Source organism: Sphaeramia orbicularis, chromosome 9, assembly GCF_902148855.1.
Source record: "Sphaeramia orbicularis chromosome 9, fSphaOr1.1, whole genome shotgun sequence".
NCBI classification, from domain to species: Eukaryota; Metazoa; Chordata; class Actinopteri; order Kurtiformes; family Apogonidae; genus Sphaeramia; species Sphaeramia orbicularis.
In genome coordinates, this window is record NC_043965.1 from 21118861 (window position 1) to 21143021 (window position 24161).

Genomic DNA, 24161 nt, shown 5'->3' on the forward strand with positions numbered 1-24161 from the left:
ATAAATTTGGTGCAGATATCTCGATGCATTCTTCAGATAATGTGATTATGTCATTGAATGGACGGACAGACAGACAGATGACAAAACGATTACAATACCCTTTTGGTCAGAAGTTGGCGGAGGGGTAAAATCATAATCATCAGTATTCAAAAAGTAAGTATTGCAAAAATTCAATAGAAGAAGCTAGTCTGAAGCGCTTGTATACAAAAATATAAGGACAAGTTACATCTACAACTACTGTGCCCAAAGTTTTAACCTCAGTGCTGATCATGTTGATCACATGATATCACATGCCTTTAAGTATGATTTAAAAAGTGGAGAGGAAAAAAAAAATAGATATGGACTAGTATTTATGATATTTTCCGTAGTTTATAAATAAAAATGTGTGGTCATTGCTGGCAGTTACTGAGGACTTGGATAAATGTTATATGTGTTCAAAACATATATTAAAACACTTGACCGCCTCTTGACAATTTCTGTAAGAGACATTGGTTGTTGCTCAGTGATTAAGCCAAAAAGTCTAGTTTACAGTTTCAACAAACATATGTCAATGTCACACACAGATCTGCCACTCAATATTTCAGCGTAGGATGACTAAACACTAAAAAAAAAAAGCCTCTTTTTGGGTTTTTTTAAGAGCACCGCTGTCAAGCACATTGGCACACAAAGGGTCCAGTGCCAGCTTGCCTGGATTTAGGATAGAAAACAAACCTTACTGAAATTACAGTAAATATTTGTCAACCTGCTTGTAGCAATCAAGGCAGCTGGAATGTGACATGTGGGTTAGAAAATGAAAACCACCTTTTGGAGGCAAACAGTAAATGCCCATGAGATGAAGGCACACGCATGCACGCACGCACACACACACACAAATGCACACAAGCACACAATTTAAGAAATCAACATAGTCTCAGAAACACTCCTGTGGGTAGGATTTTAAATCATCTTCTGAATATTCAAAATATAATACAGTCTTGGTAACAAAAAACCTCAAAGCAGTTTGGTGATATTATGAGAAAATATTTGCCATCATCATATGGGAAATGAAAAATGGGTTCTATTAATTCACATTCTTCCAACCCACTTGGTTTTCTTCACTATTCACTGCAAATTAGTAGCAATTATCATTTCCATCTGTACATCTTTACTGACACAAGGCCAAAACGGCAGGATATCAGTCTCCATCAGTCACAGATTTCTTTAGTGCTGCTTTAAACTCCTACACTAACATCAGTAATTGTATTTACCCAGCATCCCATAGAAAACTTTCACTTGTTTGAGTCTCTAAAAAGATTAGCACATTTTCTACTCAGGTATCTCTTTGAGGAACTGTTCCAGCACCGGTAGTGATAAAAGAGAAACAGAAATACAACATAAAAAAAATAAAATAGCGACTGAACTCCTTTATGCTTGTGGCTCACTATGGAAGTTCTCATTTCTTTGTATTTTTGGGCGACTTTCCCTTACTTTTGCCTGGCTTTGTTGCTGTGCGTGTCACTAGGTGGTGCTTCTTTGATCATACCTTACCTCATTATAAACTCTTTGAAACACAAGCGCAGTTTATTGTGGTGACGGAACAGCTTCGGGTCTGCTGGGATCTCATTCAGGAAGACCTGGGCCACCTCCAATGGGCCCTACAACAGGGGAGGAGAGAAGAGGAAAGGGACGAAAACAAAGAGACGGGATTTGAGACACAAAGAAAGAGAAAGCAATAACAGAGGAAGGAAAGAGAGAGAGGAAGTGTTTGGACAAAGGAGGAAAGAAAATGTCCTTCATTTAGACAGGGGGAAATGAGTTGCTAACTGAATGGCTAATGTAACTAAGGGCCAACATGTTGAACTAGAACATGAGGAAGAGATCAGATCAGAGAAGGAGTCATGATTAGTCTGCTGCATGGCTAATGTCACCAAGATCCCTGCATACACCCGCCATTTGGCTTCCATTTGCCCAGTATGAGATCTTGTTATCCTAACTTATATTCATCATAAAACCACAGCACGCTCGCACAATGCATGCCTCACGACAGGCACAGTTAAACAGCTCTGATTAGCATCATAAACGCATTGGGCCTGGGCCTCAGTGCTTGGTCTGAGCTGTGGACCCACACACACAGAAACACAGCCTCCTGTGCTGATTACAGCCAAGAGTTATATGTTTACGGAGCTGCTGAGCATTAGTGTTATGTATACAACCATCAGGTCGAAGCGAGGGACCTGTCAGATTAGACGTCGGAAGATAAAGCAAAGGGGGACGGAACAGAGACGCCGTAGCTAGCTTCATCATTACTCTAACATTCACCATGCTGGCAGGACCTGGAAGCTATCAGATCAAAGAGACCTCCGGTTCAGCATGCCGTGCAGCAGAGACATGAAAGGAAGAGGGGCCATGGATTGACGTTTTAACTAAATCAGTGGAAAAGCAAAAGAAGGATTAGGGTTATGGATGGGGTGTGGGCTTTGAAGTGTGATCACTGTCATGTCTCTTACCTGCACTCTGTTACTACAATGAAAACTGTACATGTGATCTAAATAAATAGGGTTGAATTATTCTGGTTTATTTTCCCTCACACATTAAGGAGGACCACTCCAGAGACAAAAAGTGCAATCACTTTTGCTAAAGCAGCCCGTGTTTGGTTAAGTAAGTGATGATTTCAATTTCACTCTGGATAGATAGTGTTTACACTGATGCTTTTTATTCATTCACCATTTTTTTTTACACCTCTATTTAATCAGGAAGTCTTATTGAGATTAGAAATCTCTTTTGCAAGGCAGACCTGGCCAAGGTAGCAGCCAAACAAAGTCCAAACAATACAAAACACATACATGATACACAATGAATAATAAAACACAATAACAACTATTCAACCACAATGGCATCAAGGAAATCAGTGGCATTTCTCCTTCACACTTTTAAAATATCTGTGATGTTCTTCGATTACCTGGTTGACGGTGGCACCCACAGAGCCTTGTAGCAGCATTTGTAACATCTTAGCATCTGGTTGTTCTCTGTGTGTGGCAACTGCGAGCTCTCTAGTCTTCTTCTGCATGTCCTCTATGGCCACCTCAATCGGCGTTAGGTCAAACTACAAATAGAAAAAGGGTAATATCATATATACTTTACATCTTCAAGCTTCAATCACCAGTCGAGGAATGAGCAAAAAATGTCACTTGTGAAATTACCTCCTCTTTCTGAATGACATTGATGCGAGTCTTGACGTAGGGGAAGGCATGCATGGTGGTGAGGATGGTCTTCCTCTTGTACTGCTCGTTGAGTTCACCCCGTGGTCGTCCGCTCTTGGTGAAAGGGGTGGTGTACATGAAGCGCCGCAGGTTGAAGTTCTTCTCGAAGTTTGTCAGCCTGTCTTTCATCTCGTAGTCATCAAAGTAGGGCTCCACATAAGTGATCTGGATATATGCCTGAAGAGGAGTGACATTTTGTTTCTGTATTATTTATAAATACGAGACGCAATACACTGTGATAAAAATTCAGCTCTCTAGTTTATCTCTTTATTTATTTTGCCCACAGCCACTAGGTTGTTTAATGCTTCCTTTCCCAGAGGCTTAGAGTCAGCAAAAGAGATGCTGAATTTACATAACACTGAATCTATTCAAATTGTCCTGAGCTGATTTTTACTCCCACATCCTCTGGACACATCCTTATTTTTAGGACTACTGTATTATTAATTTGCAATTTCTGATGGGTAAATACAAGTATACAAACAAAGAAATCATGCAATATATTATTTTGATGCAGCAAATGTGTTATATTGAGTTATTAAATGTGCCTGGTTAAAACAGGTAAGTAATATGATTTTATACATCGCATTTCTCCATGTCTAGGCATGCTCTACTTCTTTATGTATTTATGGCGTTATTTCACAACAGATATATTACATTTAAAAGCTATTAATTACATGAGTTTCACTGTTACTATCCACTGTAATAAGAAATTTGCAGGATAAATATCACCTGTGTAATATGCATTTAACCTTTAACTATAGCCTAATAAAACACATATTCTTTGAATTATCAGTTAATAGTTTGTGCTGCAAGAATCTATGAAAACATAAGGATTTTTACAAGTGTCTGTGTAGGTTCTTAATTGCCCAGGTCATCGTTCTTCTCGGTAGTTCTTCTCGGTTCAACTGGGCGGGTTTAGCTCTTTTGAAAATGTTTCGTCTTTCATTGTTTCATTGACAAAACATTTTCAAAAGAGCTAAACCACCCCAGTTGAACCGAGAAGAACTACCAAGAAGATTATTACAAGTGTTTTTTTTATTGTTAAGAATAGCAACGCACTGTATGGCATTGTTATGACATGACATTAATCCTACCTTGTTGGGGTTGAGTTGTTTTCTGTCCACTGGTGTTGAGTCCTTAATCATCACCAGTGTGTCCTCTCCAACACACTGACTGTAGAAATTCTAGAAGGGAATTGTGTTGTTAGAAAATAACACTGTTTATAAAGATAATGCACCATGATGTTTTAGTAAAGATTATTCAGATGTATTGATATTCAAGGCTATTAAATAGAGCGTGCAATGCTTCTTGAAAAACATTTAAAAGCATAAAATTAATTTCATTTCAGTTAACAAGTAATTCATTGGTTTAATGGATTAAAGACGGATGTTGACAGTGAATTGCTCTTCATGACATGCCTGCTTTGCCAAGATATATGAGCACCTCAGAACAGATGGATGAATCTGAGCCCTGTTCAGATTTGTCACACTTTAGGTCTCTCATTATGTTCAAGCTGGTCCACACATAACACACTGTCATTGGTGTCTCTTACCTCCAGTCTGTGGGATATCTCGGGCAGATGTGTGATCCCTGGTTCCTTATAAATGAATTCCCTTTCGTCCAGGTCTCCGAACTTGGCCCCATAAAAACCTACGCGAAAATACGTTCCAAACATCCTCTTATGGCCCTGGGGAGAAACAAAGAGGAGGATTTTATATTAGTCTGTAATCAGCGTGACATCAGTATTATATTCTTCTTCATTATGTTAATAGCCTTTTATGGGGGCTTTACTGTGAAGAAACCTTTGAAAGGATCAGTTTAAAATTTGATGTGCCTGTAAACCATCTGAATAAAACCTAATCTTATTCTTGAGAGCAACATTATGTTAATTGTATCTTTTGAAGGCCTTAGTTGTCTAAAGTAATGTTAAAGGAACAGATATGAACTTGAAAAATCAAAATTGATGAAATTTAAGTCTATATATTTCTTCATGACTAACTAAAGCATCAGAATCTCAATGTATTTCTAACATATAGTACTGTACAAAAGTCTTGGGCCACTTTCAGCTTTGTTGTTTTTGCAGGATTGAAATGAGCATATTTTTCATTCTTTTTTCTTCACTGACAACACGAAAATGTAGGAAATATGTGTACAGCCTGAAAAGATGCACAAAAAGGTTCTAGAGGTTAATGTCACTACTAAGTGTGACCCCTGTACCAATGACAAAAGGCAGCACAAACAGAAACATCAGACGTGTTAAATGAAACATTGTATAAAACATTAGAAAATGAATACTATAAATCTCATATTGATCAAAAGGGTTAAAGACATATTAAGCATATAGTGAGGTCACAGTAAATACTACCATTTTGGTTTATAGAAGCTGTTTTTCCTGTGAAAGTAGTAATTTTACTGCTGTACATACTTGCCACATATTCAGATTGTATCTTGATACCGAGACTGAGAAATGCCAGTGTGGTCATTAAAACTTTACTAAACCAACAAACCTAATGTTGGCCTAGGGCTTTTTCACGGTACTGTATATTCAATAAATGAATGTGCCCCTGTAATGCAGTTATTACCTTCTGAATGATGTTATCAAAGGCTCTCTGTAGTTTATCATGAGTGGATGCCAGCTTTCTGAAGTCTCTATGTGCTTCAAGGATTGGTATGATGATCTTGTAGACCTCGTTCACAGCCTCATAAAGACCACCCTAATAAGACAGGTTGGGCTTTCATTATTGTTACATGACAGAGAAATTATTTTCACTTGTCATCAAAAACATTAATCCAAAATAACAATCCTAATATTTATCAATGACTAATATGAATCACTTAGAACATTTCTATGCACCACATCCAATGTTAACATAGCTCAGATGTCTCACATTGCTGAAAAGTTCAGCAGCCTGCTCCAGCAGTCCCACCAGGCCGCTCTCGGTGAAATAGCGTCCGGAACACACCCCGTCCTCATCTGGGGAGAGGATGTCATCTGACACTGCAGACTCCTCCAGCACATTGGGGGATATGTTCTGAGGAGGGAGAAAATCAGTTGGTTAATCAATCAATTAACCCTCTTAATCAAATAATCAATCACGTGGCTGGCTTTAAAGGGAGATGTCCTACAGTTTAAAATGGAACTAATTTGATGACCATCCAATCAATGACCTGCTGACTGCTGCAGGTTAGAATGTCTTGTACCTGAGCGCCACAGAGACCTCCTGTCTGATACAGGTCATCAATAACACCTTATCATTGGAGCTGCTCTTAGAAGTGTTTATTTTTAGTTCAGGGGGACAGTCTGTTCACATGCTCCCTCTGGAGCACATTTGGGTCCCCCCCCCCCCTCTTCAACTTCAAAGGCTTTGTGTTAAGCAGTGCTACCAAGGGAGCATATTTATATGTTGACGTTATGAGTGTACAGCTCCCCCCTCTGGACACACACAACCAATTTTGGAAATCATCCTTGGGGAAATGCATAATGTGATATTTTGTGCAAGGAAGGGTTTGCTTCCATTCAACAAAACAACCACCAGCCACAACAAACAAATGATTAATGCATATTTATGTGGCTGTAATTGTTGTTTTCCTCATGCTTTTTCACTGAACATCTGTTTGTGTTTAAATCCTTTCTGTTCATCTGCATGTGTATGATTTCTCTATACCTGGAAGGTGACACTGCCAACAGGGAGGTACTTGTGGTCTTCCAGCATACTGAGATACTCCGCCACCAGGGCAGCAGCGTGAACCAGGCACATAGCCGACTCAGTGTAGCACTTCCTGTTGTTGTGCTTCTCTGCCATGTTCTGCAGCCAGGTCAGACGGAGGTCAGGAGACGTCTGGTAGCCCTTTGCTATCCTGGGGAGTAAATTAATGCAAATGGTGAAGTAGAAGTTAATGACATGAAGATAAGTAGGTTCTTAGTGTGTTTAAGGCTTGTTATTTATGTTTTGGCATGAGTCCAAAAATACTACAAAAGCATAATGTCTATGTCCAAATAAATGTGTAAATCACTAATTACAAATAAAACACACAGAATATAAAACACATAAATACCCAAATCTAAAATCTGTGCATGAGGTTACAGATGGGATAAACATATTTAACTAAAGATATGCAATTAAATCCAAAAACATGTTAATTGTTTTCTGTTAATGCAAAGCCTGAATAATCATTAGGCCAAACACATAGGAATAAAACTAAAACATGAATTGCATTTAATTACAGAGTAGGTGAGTCACTACTATACTTACAAATGAATTCATGCATCTGGGGGCCAAATGGCTCCTGCATCACTGACCTTTGTGAGTTTGGGAGCTTAGAGGTAAATGTCAGGGTGAGCTTAGTTAAGTGTGTAAAGCTAATGGTTCATTTTGTGGAGCTGTCAGACACCCTGCAGGTGACTTTGAGCAAAACTCAAACAGAAAGGTGCGTGATAAATGGCACATGTCGGTGACATTACAGCATGTAGAGGTAAAGTGCCTAAATCAACATACAGGACATGTATGCGCTCTTTGTCTCAGTGTTTCCCCTTCGTGCTTTCACACAGATTTGTACACACACACACTATTTGATTTGCATATACACAAAGCCAGATCAGAAGACTAAACTGCTACCACATGGTTTCCATAGTGAGGGCAGCAAATAGAGGCAAAACAAGGCAGACCACAGAGAAATAGGAACCAGCACTGAAACACTGAGAGAAGCCACAGGGTGATGAGAGTGAGCATAGGCTGAAAATGAGATATTAACAGACAGAGAGACACTGAAGACAGAAAGACAAGGCCACAATGCAATTACGGAAGATACTTTTAGTCCTTACCTGTACATGAGGTCCATAAGCATCTCAGGATCCTCCTGAAACTCCCTCATCTTCACTGTGTCTGACAAAATACTGTTAAGGTTCCTTAGAAGCTCATCAACCTAAAAATACAGTGACATACAAAAGACAGGCATGAAGTCCAAATATCAGCAGTATCAGCGGTGCAGGTGCATGTGTACGTGTATTATTTTCTACCTGTGAAGGTAGCTGAGTGTTCTGCATCTCTGTGTCCTCCTCGGCATAAGCTAGGATGGTACGGAGTGAGCGTCGCAAGTATTCCTCCTGAAAGTCTGATGACTTGCCCACGAGAGAGGCCAAAGACATGGTGACCTGCATCTTCACTCTTGAGAAATTCTGACAGACAGAGTGGACTGCAGTGAATTTTATGGTCTGACATTCTGCAGTGTTTTTCATTTATTAAATACAGTATAAACACTGGTAAGATATAAAACAGTGTAGGTCTGCTTAGTTTTCATATAATCTAAAAGAAGAAATAATCACTATACTCAGAGGCAAGACAAACTAGCATAATAGGAAAGTAAGCTTGCAAATATCCAAGCTTGGTTTGTCAGTGTGGTGTCAATAACAGACGCCAGAACCCAAGTCCACTACAGCCTCCCTCCTACCACCACTACACTCACACAGTAGTGCTAAATATCAGGCTGAATTCTATTAAGCAAAATGGTCCACAACTGATACTCTTGAAGGCACAATAAAATACTTGTGATAAAACAGAAAATCTTTAACAGAAGCAATGAAACCATAGAGAGGAAAATAATGAGCTCTCTAGTAATTATACAAAAAAAGAAAAAAAAAAATTGCTGCAATTATGTAAAGAAAGTCAGTAACGTTCAATCAAAGTCACAACCATCATGTAGGTGCATGAGATAAATCTATAAAGTATACAGTATTTACTTTTGGTGATTTAATTTGTAGGTTTTTGCATTTTATTGAATTTTTATTGTGTGAAAATTCAGACATTATTCATTAGATGAGTTATGGCGACTGTTCCTTTTTACAGAGGACAAGGTTCATTTAGACTGTGCCCAAGAGACAATAAAATAAATTAAAGCTAAATATTAAAAGGAAATATGACTCAGCAATTGTTTTTTTTTGTTTTCTTAAAAGGTTCAGTTGTTAAAAGCAAATATTCTATGTATTTAGAAGATACTGAAATGCATAATAAATAAGACTAGCAAAGGTAAGACTCAGTGGTTATTGTTATTTCGATATTGGGCTATTTTCATTGTTGTTTTCATCACCCAGGTTCTCTTATTTTTCCATTTTTCACTCTACTTGTTCGAGCTAACCTGACAAACACCCCTCCATCCTCTGCAGCGAGGTCTGTGAGTGTGTGAGAGACACTGTGGCCATGTATGTGTGAAGTCCCATCTATCTCCAGCATGACCAGCTAAGCGGGAAATGATCTCCCATTAGCAGAGACATAATCACCCATGGATCATCTCTACGGCCCCATTCTGTTCAACTGAGCATGGAGCCAGAGCCTAACCACCCATCACTGCCCTCTAACTCAGTGTGTATGTGTGTGTGTGTGTTCCAAAAAGTAGCCTAAATGATCACTTAAGTCAACACATAACTCTCCTTGTCCCTCTTTCTCCTTTTCATTCTCATCTCTTCCTATTTCTCCAGCTTTCTTTCCATTTTTTTTTTTTTTTTTTTTTTTGTTAGAAACTACAACATTTTAAACCACATGTAACTGTTTTTGGTGATTTGTTCCATTTCAGGAAAAAGACCTGGCATTTTATTTTATTACCACAATCTAAAAAAAAAAGTAAAAGATGGAGAGAAGAAAGAAGTGTGTGTGACAGATGGAGAACAACGTGAGGGAGGATGAAGGGATAAAAATATAAACAAAGGAAGAAGCAGAGAGTGAGTTCTGTATGAATGAGTCATACGGCTGCTACGCTAATTCAGATCACAGCTCTCTCTGTATACACCATATAAACAAACATACGCTGGGACACGCAGAGGGGAAAGAAATCACTTTAAACTGCAGAAAACGTATGTGTGCTTAAGTGTGCTCCACAGGCTTGGATCTGCCTTTCATTAAATTGTACATAGTGTAAACACAGGAAATATTGACTGAAAGGGCAGTTATCAAACTAGCAGGGAAAAAGAAAAAGGAGACACTTTATCCTAAAACTCTCTTCCTTTACAACTGTCTCCTCTCAATCTTTGTCATTTCTTTTTCCCTCCATCTTCACGTCGCCTCTGGCAAAAAACACTTCCCTATCTCTATCATAATTTCCTCTTTTCCTCTTCTATCACAGTCCCTCTTTTTTCTCTCTCTCCCCAAGTCACTGCCCATGAGGTGAATATACTTACCGTGCACACATGTTCACTCATACATATGTACTGAGACACACACATACATTCACACTCACATGCAGAGGTCTGGCTGTCATTAGTTAAAGAGGGGTGGGAACATACAGAGGCAGACAGTGACATATCTCTCTGCTCTCTACTCAGAGACACATCCTTCAACAGAAACTTTCTGCGGCTTGCTCAAAATAGACATGGAAAAGACATTAAAGCTGTGCTTGAGAGGAAGAGTGGAAAAGATAGGATAAGATGTGTGCATCTCCCTGCTTCTGTCTGTGTCGAGAACATGAAGACGTAAATCATGAGTGATTCTGAAATCATGTGCGCGCGCTAAAATTAAATTTAATCTGACATAAATGCAATTTCCTCTGCAAGCATAGATGTTAGATAAGGTTTCATGTGACATAAAGGTAGAGCATGCCTGACATTTGCTCTGTGGACGTGTATGTGCAACTGCGCTTGTTATCTTTTGTGTGTCACAACGTGTTTTCATGTGTGTGCGTGTCATGTTGCTCACGCTGGCATTGCTGTAGCTGTATCTCATGATGAGGTAGAGGGTGGCACAGGCCTGGCTCCTGTTGTCATCAACGGGGCTGCTGCAGTATTGAAGAACTTTCTGGCACAGGTCTGCACACTGCTCCGCCTCCTCCTCAAACAACAGGTCCCCCTAACTGCACATAACACACATATACAACCAGACACGCTCACATATTGATAAATCATTCTGGCTTGTATCAGCAGTTACCGCCCCCACAAACAAATAAGACATTTAATTTAGACACAGGTAATGCTCATGCAAACACAGCAGCCCACACACGTTCTCTCAAATTTACACTAAGTGCAGTAAACAAGCATAAACATAATGAAAGTACCTTCACAACTAGCGCTCTGAGTGTGCTGAAGGTGTGAGAGAGGAAAGTGGTACTCTGGTTACAGGTGAGAGAGTGGAGTAACACCTTCAAAACCCCTCCAACCACACTGTCCTTACATTCGGCCAAAGGCACCGCCTGAACGGGAGACAGATGGATGAAAAAAATCAATCATCTGAAACTAAACAGAGATAGCCTGTTTTCATAGAAACGTGGCTTTTACAGTGAAAACAAGCTTTGATGTGCAGTCTACATGGATGAAATTATCCACAGTTAATATGAATCATATGGTCAGCATATTAAACCAACTTCATGTCCAATCTCAGCACTTAAAACATGCATTTCACTACTTCTATTTGTGTTTTGTTGTGAATTTCCAATGCTACACCACCACTTAGGACAGACAATTTACCAGTAAATAAATTATGCTTATAGATCAAACTATTTCTGACAGTCCTTGCTACAAGAAAAAATATGCTGTGGCTCTAGTATAGGTTCAGGTTCAAGTGTTCTGACCTGTACGATGGTTTCTAGTAGATCCAGGACAATAAGGTTGGTCTCCGTGGCTAAATTTCCACTGATTATAGCTTCTTGGTCCAATTCTGCTTTAGTTCTTAATAAAAAGTAGAAGCAAAGTTATGAAGCACCCAAAACAGAACAGAATTGGAAATCCTGAGGAGACAAAACATCTGAACATACTTGTCCTGTCTGTCATTTGTCTGTCTCCACTGAGTGAGGTCTTTTCTCCAGCGCAAGTTTTCTCTTTGACCCACGGTCCTATCCATCCCTATGAGAAGTCAAAAACCCAGTTAATCATTTTATAGATTTGTTAGTGTGTAAAATATAAGCACAGATTATGTCAAACATAGTATCATGGATATCTGAGGACTTTAAAACATACATTTAGATTGTGTTTTCTAAAGATAATACATTATAAAGACATACAAGAAAATACAAAATTAGCAGATTGCGTTTTTTTTTTTTTTTTAACTGTAACACTAACAAAACATTTACTATTTTCCTCACACTTCTGTGTACTAAAAGCATATTTTGACAGATATCTTGCACAAAATGAGTTCCCATGCACAGAGGTATTTTAAGTGTCACACAAACTGAAACTGGCTCCTACCAAAACTTGCTGACTACAAAAAAGAAAACTGATAAGTCTTTAAATTTTGAGGGCATATTAGTTTCAGAAATAGGTCATATTCAACATTTAAAATGCTGCAGAAAATGCAAATCTATATTTGATGGAAATGTAACTCCAAGGGGTATTTCTTAAAGTTTAAGGACATGCTCTACCTCCAACTCGTTTCATCATTTCCCCACGGGCCCCCATTCCTCTCAGCAGGGCTTCTTCCAGTTGCAGCTTTGCCTGCTGAGATTTCTGTAAAGCCTGGGTGCTCACCTTGTCACTGCTCTGTTTCCCCTAAAAACACACACATTCACACAGATGGAAACATTAGAACTGAATGAAACACAAAATGAATATTGAAAAAAAAATTCTACAACTATCAACTCCCTTAAGTAACAAAAAATTAGATGTCTGCTGAAAATGCATGACAAATGATGATAAATGATAGTGGTGTTGTTTTTTGATCCATCTTCTTTAAATGATAAAAGATGATGAACGAGCAAACTGACCCTGTATTCAAAGCACGATATACAGATAGTAAGGAGCTCCAGCAGCTTATTGAGCTGTGAAGGCGGCATATCTACAGTCCAGCGTTGAATCAGGCTCCGATCTGCATTCTTCATCACCCACAGGAAACACACCAATAGGTGGCGACTAGTGTCTGCGGCAAGGGTGGCGACAGATTTACCTTGCTGAGGAGAGGAGAGGAAAACAAGAACAAGACAATTATACCAATGTAGTTCTCTGTAGCTGAAGGAGCACCAGCACTCAAATGAATACAAAAACTTTTATACATATGACTGCTCCACTTACCTCACAGAGTAAAACCTGATTTCCACTGTTTACACAAAAGACAAATATGTATATTTTTACCTTTGTAGAATCCTTTCATTACCTTCAATGTATATCACACAATATAATAGATTGTCAGGGGAATGCTTTGATCCAAATGCCTTGATGCAAAATGAATACATATACTCCTTTCATAAGTAGGTCTCACAAAGAAACACATCTTCAAACCCTCTCAGTGTTGGACTTATCTTCACCCACACTACATTTAAAAAGTATATAAAAACGAACAGTATATATTTCACAAGGCTCTAAACACATAAGGTGGTTGGCCGCTTATTTCACACTGCTGTTGGTGAAGTTTCCCTCCATCTTAATAGGCGTTAAATCTACTGCAGATTAATTTACCTTCATTGGTGTGATGATGAATTGCTACTATAGAGGGCTACTGCTGCTTCACTGTGTGGCAGCTTTGATGAATGTAGCCATTAACCTCCTAGTGCTCTTGGTGTCCCACCTAAAACCTGGTTTCCAGGTCTTTCTTCAACAGCAGATATGAGCAAGGCTCTCAGAGCCAAATAGAGAACACATCACAGGCTTATTTGAATACGTCTCACCTCACAGATCTTGTTGTTAAGATTAGAAGAGTGAGAGAAGCAGGAAGACAGGGAAGCACATAAAACTGAAGAAGAAGTAGAGTACTCTGGCAGCCATATTTAGATTTGTGATGAATACCAGGCCAGTGGCTCAGTTTGTGTGAAAAGCAGCTTTTCCATAGCGGCATTTTTTTTTGTAACAACATAAAAGAAACAGATTCAGCTATTGGAGAACAGGAGGAGGAGGAGAATGGCAGCATTCAGTTTTAGTGCCTGTGTTGTTGCTGTAGCTACACTTGATGGATGTGTTTGTCAAAGAGGACAGCCCTGTTCACTTATGATGGCCATGCCTGCCCATAAACCATTTCCTGCAGACGTGTGTATGTGTGTGTGTGATTTTTTTCAGGATGGATGAAGTGTGTGTGTGGCTCTGACAGCTAATCAGTCTACCTCAGTGCAGCTCACCTGTTAGGAAGCTTAGCACTCACAGACTCACACAAACACGCACACAAATGCACTTCTGAACATCTAAAAACAATCAAAGTATTTCTAGAATTTGCTTTGATCTGAAAATTAAGATATTATTAATAATTTTACCAGGGATGCCATGGAAACAAGAACATTCCGGCCCAGGGTGTTAAAGGGGTTCCCAGCAATTGCCATGGCAACAGACTGATTGATGAGTGGGGCATTTTCAAGGTCATCCTCAGGTCCACCCGTCTTGTTTTTCCCACCACGTGAGTCAGAAACTATACAGACAAACAGGTATCATATGTGTTAAACTTCAGAAAAGTAGAGATGATGCACTCTCACTTACAATTAGAAATACAGAAGGAACAGGACTCAAGCATATACAAGTTTACAGAATTAGCATTTCATTTTCAGGAGTGAAAATGGACTTGTCTGTAGTTGTAATACTGAACAGAGGATAGTTGTCTCCTAAAATAGCAGTAAAGCTGCTAAACTATTGTGAATTCAAAGAAAATGACAAGCAGTAATGCATTGGGGGTTTGTGTAAACATTCTGGATTTCGTAACTGTTCCAACTTCACTGTGTACATATCTCCAAATTTATATGCATGCAAGTGTGGGATGACGTGATGGTTTTAAAGTTTATGGATTCCCAAGGACAACTTTAAGGGCATGTACTTAAATTAGCATACATGAAATTTATGTTTCAGTATGTTTATGCATTCCTTCACTGGTGCACATAAAATATATTGTCTATATGTGTGCATATACATACCAGTGAAGTCCAGATAGTTGGTGGAGTCAATAATGATGCCCACCAGAGGGAGATAGAGAGCAGCCACTTTTGCTCTGACTTCAGGTTTAATACAACGATGGTCAAGATCGTGGGAACACAGCAGGCTGTAGATGGCATTGATGGCCTTTCTCTGGACTTTTCCCCTGTAGAGAAACACATCCAAACAATCAAACACTTTTCATGGAATGTGGCATCACATATTCTGATGACATGCTCAAATAAAGCAAGAAATATATTTATCTGAACATGAAATGTGCCAAAATAAATGGGCGCCATAATTGACGACAAACTGTCATTCAACAACAACACTGACATGTTGGTCAAGAGAAGTTAGCTGCGTCTGTTTGGCCTGAGGAAACAAGCTAAGTTTCAGGCTGACAGACTTTGTTTTATAGATCTTTTATTGAGTCCATTATCACATTTACTTTCATTTTCTGGTTTGGCATCTATTGATTCAAAACAAAATAAACTCATTCACAAGGATAATTAAAGTCAGTAGTAAAATCATTGGCTCTCAGCAAAAATCTCTTTCAGACCTACACAATAACCAGGTGTCAAAGACGGCAAACTCAATCATGTCCGACAGTGCTCACCCTCTGCACTTTGAATTTAAGTTCCTGCCTTCTGATTCCCACCTCAGACAACCATTAACCAAAACCAGTAGATACAACTTCTCCTTCATACCCTCAGCCATCTCTATGCTCAGCTCTGTACTGTATGTGTTTTTATTGCACCACCAATTTTTTATGTGATTGTCATCTTGTGTCTCACTTTGTTTTGTCATTGCTGTTGTTTGTTTTATTAAATTCTTATTGTAAATGCTACTGCTGAAGAAACAATTGCCCCCGGGGACAAATAAAGGTCTTGAAAGATTTGAGAGAAAGATTAATAAATGCAGCTGTACAAATGAGTACACATGGAAAAGAAATGTAGGAAAATGTAAACTCACAAACAGTGTCACTAAGGGTATGATTATATCTAAACTGCACATCATCTTTCAACATCTCCTTAGTAGTAAGAGTTTAACCTGGTTTCTAACTCAATGGCACATTAAGGTAATATCAAACATGCACACACCTAGAAGGAAAGGGAACGTGTGTGTCTACATACCCCTCGGATTCCATGTCTAGAGCAGCACTGAGCTCTGTCAGCAGCAGACCAGTGAGATAGTGCTGCTGTTTGAATTCCTGAGAAAGTTCAAACAGCCCCAAGATTCTCTGCTGCTCCTGGAAACTACATGAACCAGAACTCTGAAAATAGAGATGAAATGAAAGAGTGACAGAGGAAACTGAAAGAGCGTGGTCTCATCTCCGCTATTTAATAATTTCCTTGACTCCCCTTTTTATGAATAATTTGTAACGTTCTCTTAAATGGCCTCTTAAAAGCATAAAGCATTACATCGATCACGATTTTCTACCTTTTAATTTCATGTGAAAGGATGACAGATGTCACCAACTGATTGCTGCTCAGTTTCTAAAACCTTCTAAGACAAAGTTTTGTTTTTGAGCTCCAAAAAAAATAAACTGCTTAAAAATGAAAAGTGCTAATTGTAACTGACAGGTTGTCAGACCTGTGAGGAGATGGATGGACATGGTGAGGCAGGGGCGGAGGCAGGGCTGCTGAAGAAAAGGCTCAGATTGAGGTAGTGCTCATGACTGCACAGTATTCTCAGAAACTCCAGACGCATGCTGATCAGTGTTGGCATTGAAACACTTTTGGCGGACATCTATAAAAGAAACAATAAATATGCAGATGTAAATAAAACTCCTAGGGGAAAAAAAGACTTCAAAAAAATCTAAAGCACAACAGTGAATATAAATGTGAGGAACATTAAATGCTTTGGTCTGTTATCACCGTCTACCTGGTTGCAGTAGTTCTTCACTAGCTGGAAAACAAATCCCCGGTCCATGAGAGACAGCAGGTCATAGAGGAAGAAGGCCAGGCTAATGTTGACTTTCTCTGCTTGCTCTACCTCCTAAAACAACAACAATCAACAAACAGCAATCAGTAAGCTGTACTGACTGGATCTTGCTGAGAATCTAGCTGTGCAAGCTGAGCTTTTCATACGACCGAGACAAATGTAATTAGCACTGCCAACTCCCTGTCGTGTAGAGGACATGACAACATGCACACTGAGGCTGCAACTGCACCTGCCCAGCCAACTCCAAACAGACGGAAAGGTGGGAGAGATGTTAGCAAGCTTACTCTGTTGTGATTGTGGTCGTCTTAATGTTTCATACCTTTTGCTGTTTGACGAGGATAGTCCCAATCTCAGCTGTAACCACAGAGACAATGGTGGTGATGTCGTCTTTAAATCGGTCAGAGAAGCGGCTTCTCCGAGGGACATTGTTCTTATCCAGCTGAGACACATGCTGAGCCATGCTTTTCACCTGTTTAAATAATGATACAAACTCACACTCATTAGAAATATACACTAGCAAAGCAAATTCTTCAGCTATAAACTGTAAAATGAATACTAAAGATAAAACGACGAGATGTTAAATACAATACATGAACTATAGATTGCTTCAATATAAATGCAAATAAATGAAAATAGATTACGTCAAGTCACTTCGCAGATGCGCACCACATTTGATGAAAAAAAAATACCACCTTGACAAAACAGTGTTTCATTATTTATTTCTAACTTAATTACATTTGGTGTGATTTATTAACTAAAATATTAAAATACGCATCTGATTGTGAATTCCATGCAGGCATGCACATAAATAACATGATAAATTGAGCAGATGAGAGTAAAGATAAGTGATGATGCCAAATTACTGCATAACAAGGCAGATGTAAAGTGAATTAATAATGACCCGCATGGATTTCAAAGTGCCTTTTGTTCATGAGTAGATCTATTGTTTGTCCTATGGGCGTATACCCATGAGGTCATGCACGGTTTGGTTAGAGTCATTTTTATTACTATCATTTACTTATTATTAACAGAGACATGTATCATTTTTTCATTTATAAGTGTGTCTTTCATTGTGTCAGTAAGAAGCTATAGTCTCAAAAAAAAGGAAAAAAGTACTGACCAGCAGCTCAAAAAAGAACCATGCATATTTGTAAGCATTTTCTCTGCAGACTCCAGTGCTGACAACCATCTGCAAGGCCAGCTCCTCGTGAAACTGCTGCAAGAGACAAAGCAGACAAACTACAGTGAGGAATAATGTGCATTTAGCTGCTAATACTTTAAAGGTTATCTCATCAATGATAGTATTCCCTAACATTGGAAGCAGCTGATTAAGCTTTGACCAGGGGGGAAAAACACTGAATAGAAACTTACTGAAGTCCTCAGTGTCACACTCCCCCCTTGTGGTCATTAAAGGTAACTAGCCTACTCATCAATTTTAATACAGTACCTACAGATGCGTACACCTAATCTGGTAAAGCAGAATATATGTGAAATTACATTTATCATCACTACTGTGCTTAGCCTATTATACATGCAAGTAGCTATAGCAACAAGACAGATACTTGACGGTTTTATTTATGGTATTTATGGTTAAATAGACTAAGATGCTAAAGGTGTACTTTGCTTTCAAACTCAATTTGATTTTCTTATGACAACTTCTTAATGCCTTAACAATGCTGCACAATTTTAGCTGAGTTTGTGATATTCCATCATGTATTTTTGATGGAAAATTATTCATTTATTTTCCAAACTGCTTAATCCTTGGGAAGGTTGCAGGGGTGTTGGAGCAGGGTTACACCCTGTACATGCCATACCCTACATCAGGGGTGTCAAACTCATTTCAGTTCAGGGGCCAGATTCAGCTAAATTTGATCTGCAGTGGGCCGAACCAGTGATATAATAATATAATAATATATAAATAATGTCAACTCCAAACTTTTCTTTATGTTTTAGAGCAAAAAAAGTTAATTTACTTTATGAAAAGGTTTATATTTACAAACTATCCTTTCAAAAGATGTGAATAACATGAACAAACTGAAAAAAATAAGTGTAATTTTAACAATATTCTGCCTCGGTTTATCATTTACACATGTACATTATAACTTACAGATCACAGTGGCTCTACAAACACACAAAATATTTAATAACAGGCAGAATTTTGTTAAAATTGTACTTACTTCTCTTAAGACATTTCAGGTTGTTCATATTTGTTCAGGTTATTCACATTTTTTTTTTGCAAAATTATGCTTTGTTTTAGTGTAAATATGTGAAAATATTTACATTTACAAAAAGAAACATTTGGAGTTGTCATTATTTCTCTGTTATTATGATAGTATTTTACTGGTCCTGCCTACTGGAGATTGAATTGGTCTGAATGTGGAACCTGAACTAAAAGGATTGTTAATATCTTAGTGTAATTTTTGCATTTCACAAATTAATCTCAAGGGCCGGACTGGACGGTTTGGAGGGCCGGATTTGGCCCCTGGGCCGCATGTTTGACACGTGTGCCCTACATGATTTGAAAACAAAGTATAAAATTTGTGTTGTGATGCTTTCATTCATAATATAAATGCAGAGTCTTCCTGTATCTAATCTGCTTAGGAATGCAATATACAACACATCATATCACTTCTTACATAATTGTGGTGGCTGAGTGTAAATATATATGTAGATAGGTTCAAACAAATGAGATATGTGTACCTTTCTATTGGATGGCCTGGTGCTTCCTGTAGAGTTCTGATGGCTGTTAACATCCACATAGGTGGACATGCGACTTCCAGGGTTGTTAAGGCCCTGGAAAGAAACACAGATACACATAAGTTCCATCACATTGAGTGAGATGGATGCATTCACTGGTGAGGCTGTCTAGAGGCCTATTACAGCACCTAATGTACTGTGGGGATGAAAAGCAAATGGCTGTTTTGTGTGTACGAGCAAGCATGCTGGGATATTTGCATACCAAAGTGTGTGTATGATAAATATATTAAACCATACTCTGCCCTGGTGAGATGTGGATTTTAATGTGAATAAGGGAAGAAAAAGAAAAGCTTTTATCATAAAATGAATAAATTTTAACTCAATGCTAATTATCAGATGAAAAAGCTTCCAAAAGTCAATGTAATGTATGTCGCAATATCTGTACCTTGGCTGAGAATATGTTTTTGACCTCATTATCTTCAGGAGAGGAGTGTGGATGACCAGGGATGTCAGGATTGCTGCTGCTGCGGATTCGGGACTGGAGAAGCATATTGCCAACTGTGGCAGCAGTGGCTCGACCCATGGTGCTGTAACGGCTTTCTGTAGAAGTTACCAGGTTCCCTGAAGCTGAGGGTATATTAATGAACAAACAACAAAGACCTTGAATTAAACACAGCAAACAGACTCGCAGGGAAAATGAAAAATAGAAGAAAAAGTCAGCAAACCACACTTAAAATTCAATAAACAGTACCTGAATTATGCATGTCCCGAGGGGGATCGGGGAGACGGAAGACCCAGTAAAGGTAGGACGCCAAGAGGCTGTTCCTACCCTGCTGGTCTCTGTTCAGCTCCTGACTGTTATGGAGACTGTTGACAATAGACACCACTGACTCAAAGGCTATCTGGGCCAGATTGGCTGTAGAACACAGACATAATACAATAATTTCACAACAGCTGCAACAGTGATAATGCAATATATTCATGATTCCCCAAAATGCCATTTCTTGCTAATTACGCCTATTCAGGTAAGTCATATAACCCCTCACCGGTCTGGCCAGCAATGACCATGGGCTGCATGATGAGGGTAAAAAGTTTATCCAACACCAGATGGAGAAAGAGAACCAGAGGCTCTAAACTGGAGGAGGACAGGGAGATGATGCTGAGTTTAAGCTCATGCTCCAACTTGTTCTCTGGGATCTTCTCCTCCCTGACCCGAAGCGGGAATGTGGCTCCACCCTCCAGGGCATGACAGAGGGTAAAGAAGCGCTCCAGGTGGTTATCCTGGTTTAAAAGACAGAGGCTTAATTATAGTGGAGTGTTTGTAGAGCATGGTGAAAGCCAGAAAGTAACAGTGGAACACAGAGAGAAACAGATAAATGGAAGTAAACATAGTGGATGCTTTACATTGTAAAGATTTTTTGCCTGCCTGAAGCATTAATGAGAAACAGACCAATCCAACTTCTAGTGCATTGCAGAGTTTGACTATTAGTGGATTTTTAAGAACACATTCAATGACAATAGTTTCATAGAGGAAACTATTGTGATTAAAAAAACCCACTACTTAAATGCCACACTAATACTACTACTATTTATTATTATTAATCTTCAGAGACCCAGGGTAGTTTGTGTGGAATCCCATGTGTACTTATTGTAGCATACATAATTTTTCTGTCCTAACATATCAGTCAACATCAGCTGTCAATCATAATCTGATTCAGTACAACCTCAAAATTCATTCAGTTCATTTAAAGTCACAATTTTCCATTTGCCCAGTCTGAAAACAGATTAATTAATTAGATATTTTTTCTGCAGTATGAATGTTTTTATGTGACATTTTGGATGTTTTAGACTTCCAAATTATTTTTCTTTGTCTACATCTAACCTTTCCTAAGCAGGTTACAGTCATTAATTGGCTTCAGTTTTTAAAAATGATGATGAATTAATGCTGCAAAATGTTAGAGCTTGAACACATTTGCTATGCAAAATCTGAATAAGCAAAGAGGACGTACAGTATGTGGTATCACTGAAAAGCTCTTCTTCACTTGATTGTTAAGGAATATGGGTAGGACTAATGGCTCAGAGGTTTTAGAACATTTTGAGAAATTCAGTCATTTTAGACACAGTTGGTGGTCTCGGTCTTTCAGGGTTAATGAGCCAATATCACCAAAAAACTGGTCACAGAAAATATCTTTTATTTCATTGCAAATTGGATGTTGAATTACTGTTGAATTACACCTCTAATCAGTAATAAACGAGCCATTAATTAATAAAACCTATCTTAATAAATTCATAAATTCATAAATTAATTTATAAACACAACTGGGGAACTTCACTTCAACCAAACCACAAAAAAAAATCTAAATGACTAGATAAAACTATTTTTTTCAATGTCAACAATTCCACTTGAGGATCATGATATCAGATATAATACATCAGATTACAGTAGAAGTTCTCTGATATCTGAAAGGAAACAGGAAAGTTTTACTGAAATGTTTGATGATGAAAAATAATGTTGTATAAGACATTACATTCAGGGAATGAGAAAATGCAAAATGTCATCAGCCACTACTGGCACCAAGTTCTGCTAGCGCTGATAGTTTGTAAAACATCCCATCAGCGCTGCATTAATCAGCCAAACCGATTAACCGCTACATGTCTTATGTGTTGTAATGCTTGTTTTTGTGTGAAATCTCACCTGTGTGTGCACAGACGACACAGCCTGGACCTCGAGGTTGAAAAGTCCTTTATGACTCTCCATCCATTTGACTGGGGGTGCCTGGGCAGGAAGTTTCTACACAAAAACATGAAAAGAAATGCAGAATATAATGTATGTGTGAGTACATCACGCAAGAATATCTGTCAGGAAAACTTTTTTTTTTCTTTGCTAAACAGAGGCAGTGTGTGATGTGTAGCACTGACTGTTAGATGTATGGATTTATTACCCTGATGAAGAACAGTCTGAACAGTAGCACATACTCTAATATTTAGATATGCATACCTCAGGCGAGTGCAGGGAGTAGTTAACAGGCAGTCGATCCAGGACAATTGGCAGACAGAACTGACCGGTCTGTAGTCGGTCATTATTTAATATGGGCAACCACTGTATCACAATAAAAGCAGCAAAAAGTTACCATATGTACTTTAACAATCCAAAAAACAGTTTTAAGAGATAAAATATGACTTGTAATGATTTATTTAATATTGTTATCAAAGAACAAACTTATTCTGTTTGTGTCTGTGAAGATGTAAATGCCATTATGATTTGATTAGTGTCTTTTGCTGCCTGTATCACAGTGACTTTTTATGGGCAAATACGGACATCAAAAATACGATTAAGGATCTAAAGGGCAAATCTCACAGAGTATCCAATGAGTGTCTCGCAGCTGCCACTCTGGTTCTGTTTCTGCTGGCAACTGATGTGGTAGAAGGTGAACAGCAAGTGATGCCTCTCAGTCAAACGTGCTGGAAGGGCTATCTTTACTTCCTCATAGAAGTCTGGGGATCTGAGAAAACACAGAGTGAGCGACAGAGAATATAACACAGGAGAGAAGGTTGAATATAGGAAAACAGCAGCCGGAGTGTGAGAGAGACAAAGACGTGTCAATACAACAATTATGTCACACTATTCACTTTAAAATAAAAACAAATTATATTTCACAGCGATTTATCTCAGTGGCTCACTTTATCAGTGTTTTCTTCTTTACATTTCTGGTGCGTTTGTTATGTTGATATCAAAAATGAAGCATAACGTACCAATCAGGGGATCTCAAGTCTGTACTATGATAAGGCTTCGCAAAATAAAAAATATTTGAAAACAAAAACAAATTATATTTCTAGGGGATTTGCAAATTAGGACTATTAGCACTTACTTGTTATGGTAGGTAACAGGGGTATAGACTTCCTGCACAAATTCTGGACCACTTGATTTTCCAAAAACGACCTGAGAATGAACAGGTGAAAAGGTGACTAATGTGTTTCTATAATGACTGTTTTACAAGGTTTATATCAATAATTTGATGTCTAGTCTCATAGCATCAAACTGTTAGTTACATAAGACTTTTTTTCCTCCTCAATGAACTGTGTGAACTATGAACTGGTTGGTCTGTAAAGACTCAAGTTCAAAATGGACACATAAGTATAAGCTCAAGTAATGGAATATAAATAATAACTCTAATGTGACAACTGAACTGTTTGTTGATAGATTTCAAAAACAGCACTCACAGGCAGAGAGCTGCCCACATCCTCTCCACACATGAACTGAATTTTTATGGTGATGTTCCTTGCTGACGTAAGTCTGTTGACGAAGTTCAGCCTCTGAGGGTAGACATAAAGCAGGTTCCTACGGAGAGGACAGAAACATTACCAGTGACACTTCCTGTTTAATTAATACATCAAAACTGAAACAGTTCCAGTTTAAATCACTAGATGGCACCATATGTGCAGTAACATCTTCACTCACACAGTGTTCAGGTGACAGTAATGTC

The 24161-nt window shown here is 38.5% G+C and overlaps 1 protein-coding gene across 1 annotated transcript in view; it reads right to left on the bottom strand.

The window, feature by feature from the left end:
* Positions 1-24161, bottom strand: part of dock8 (dedicator of cytokinesis 8) — a 51912-nt gene that overhangs the window by 4146 nt on the left and 23605 nt on the right. The window contains exons 15-46 of the mRNA XM_030143047.1: positions 23899-24016; positions 23547-23617; positions 23036-23180; positions 22676-22777; positions 22373-22468; positions 20724-20958; positions 20429-20593; positions 20123-20304; positions 19681-19773; positions 18101-18196; positions 17300-17449; positions 16921-17034; positions 16630-16785; positions 16170-16309; positions 15039-15202; positions 14391-14542; positions 12918-13100; positions 12576-12702; positions 11973-12060; positions 11790-11886; positions 11277-11411; positions 10922-11071; positions 8257-8415; positions 8062-8162; positions 6905-7097; positions 6128-6271; positions 5822-5953; positions 4792-4926; positions 4334-4423; positions 3180-3416; positions 2939-3082; positions 1528-1634 (exon numbers count right to left, since the gene is read on the bottom strand). Coding sequence (XP_029998907.1) covers positions 1528-1634; positions 2939-3082; positions 3180-3416; positions 4334-4423; positions 4792-4926; positions 5822-5953; positions 6128-6271; positions 6905-7097; positions 8062-8162; positions 8257-8415; positions 10922-11071; positions 11277-11411; positions 11790-11886; positions 11973-12060; positions 12576-12702; positions 12918-13100; positions 14391-14542; positions 15039-15202; positions 16170-16309; positions 16630-16785; positions 16921-17034; positions 17300-17449; positions 18101-18196; positions 19681-19773; positions 20123-20304; positions 20429-20593; positions 20724-20958; positions 22373-22468; positions 22676-22777; positions 23036-23180; positions 23547-23617; positions 23899-24016 — 4401 coding nt within the window. The remainder of the gene's footprint in view (positions 1-1527; positions 1635-2938; positions 3083-3179; positions 3417-4333; positions 4424-4791; positions 4927-5821; positions 5954-6127; positions 6272-6904; positions 7098-8061; positions 8163-8256; positions 8416-10921; positions 11072-11276; positions 11412-11789; positions 11887-11972; positions 12061-12575; positions 12703-12917; positions 13101-14390; positions 14543-15038; positions 15203-16169; positions 16310-16629; positions 16786-16920; positions 17035-17299; positions 17450-18100; positions 18197-19680; positions 19774-20122; positions 20305-20428; positions 20594-20723; positions 20959-22372; positions 22469-22675; positions 22778-23035; positions 23181-23546; positions 23618-23898; positions 24017-24161) is intronic.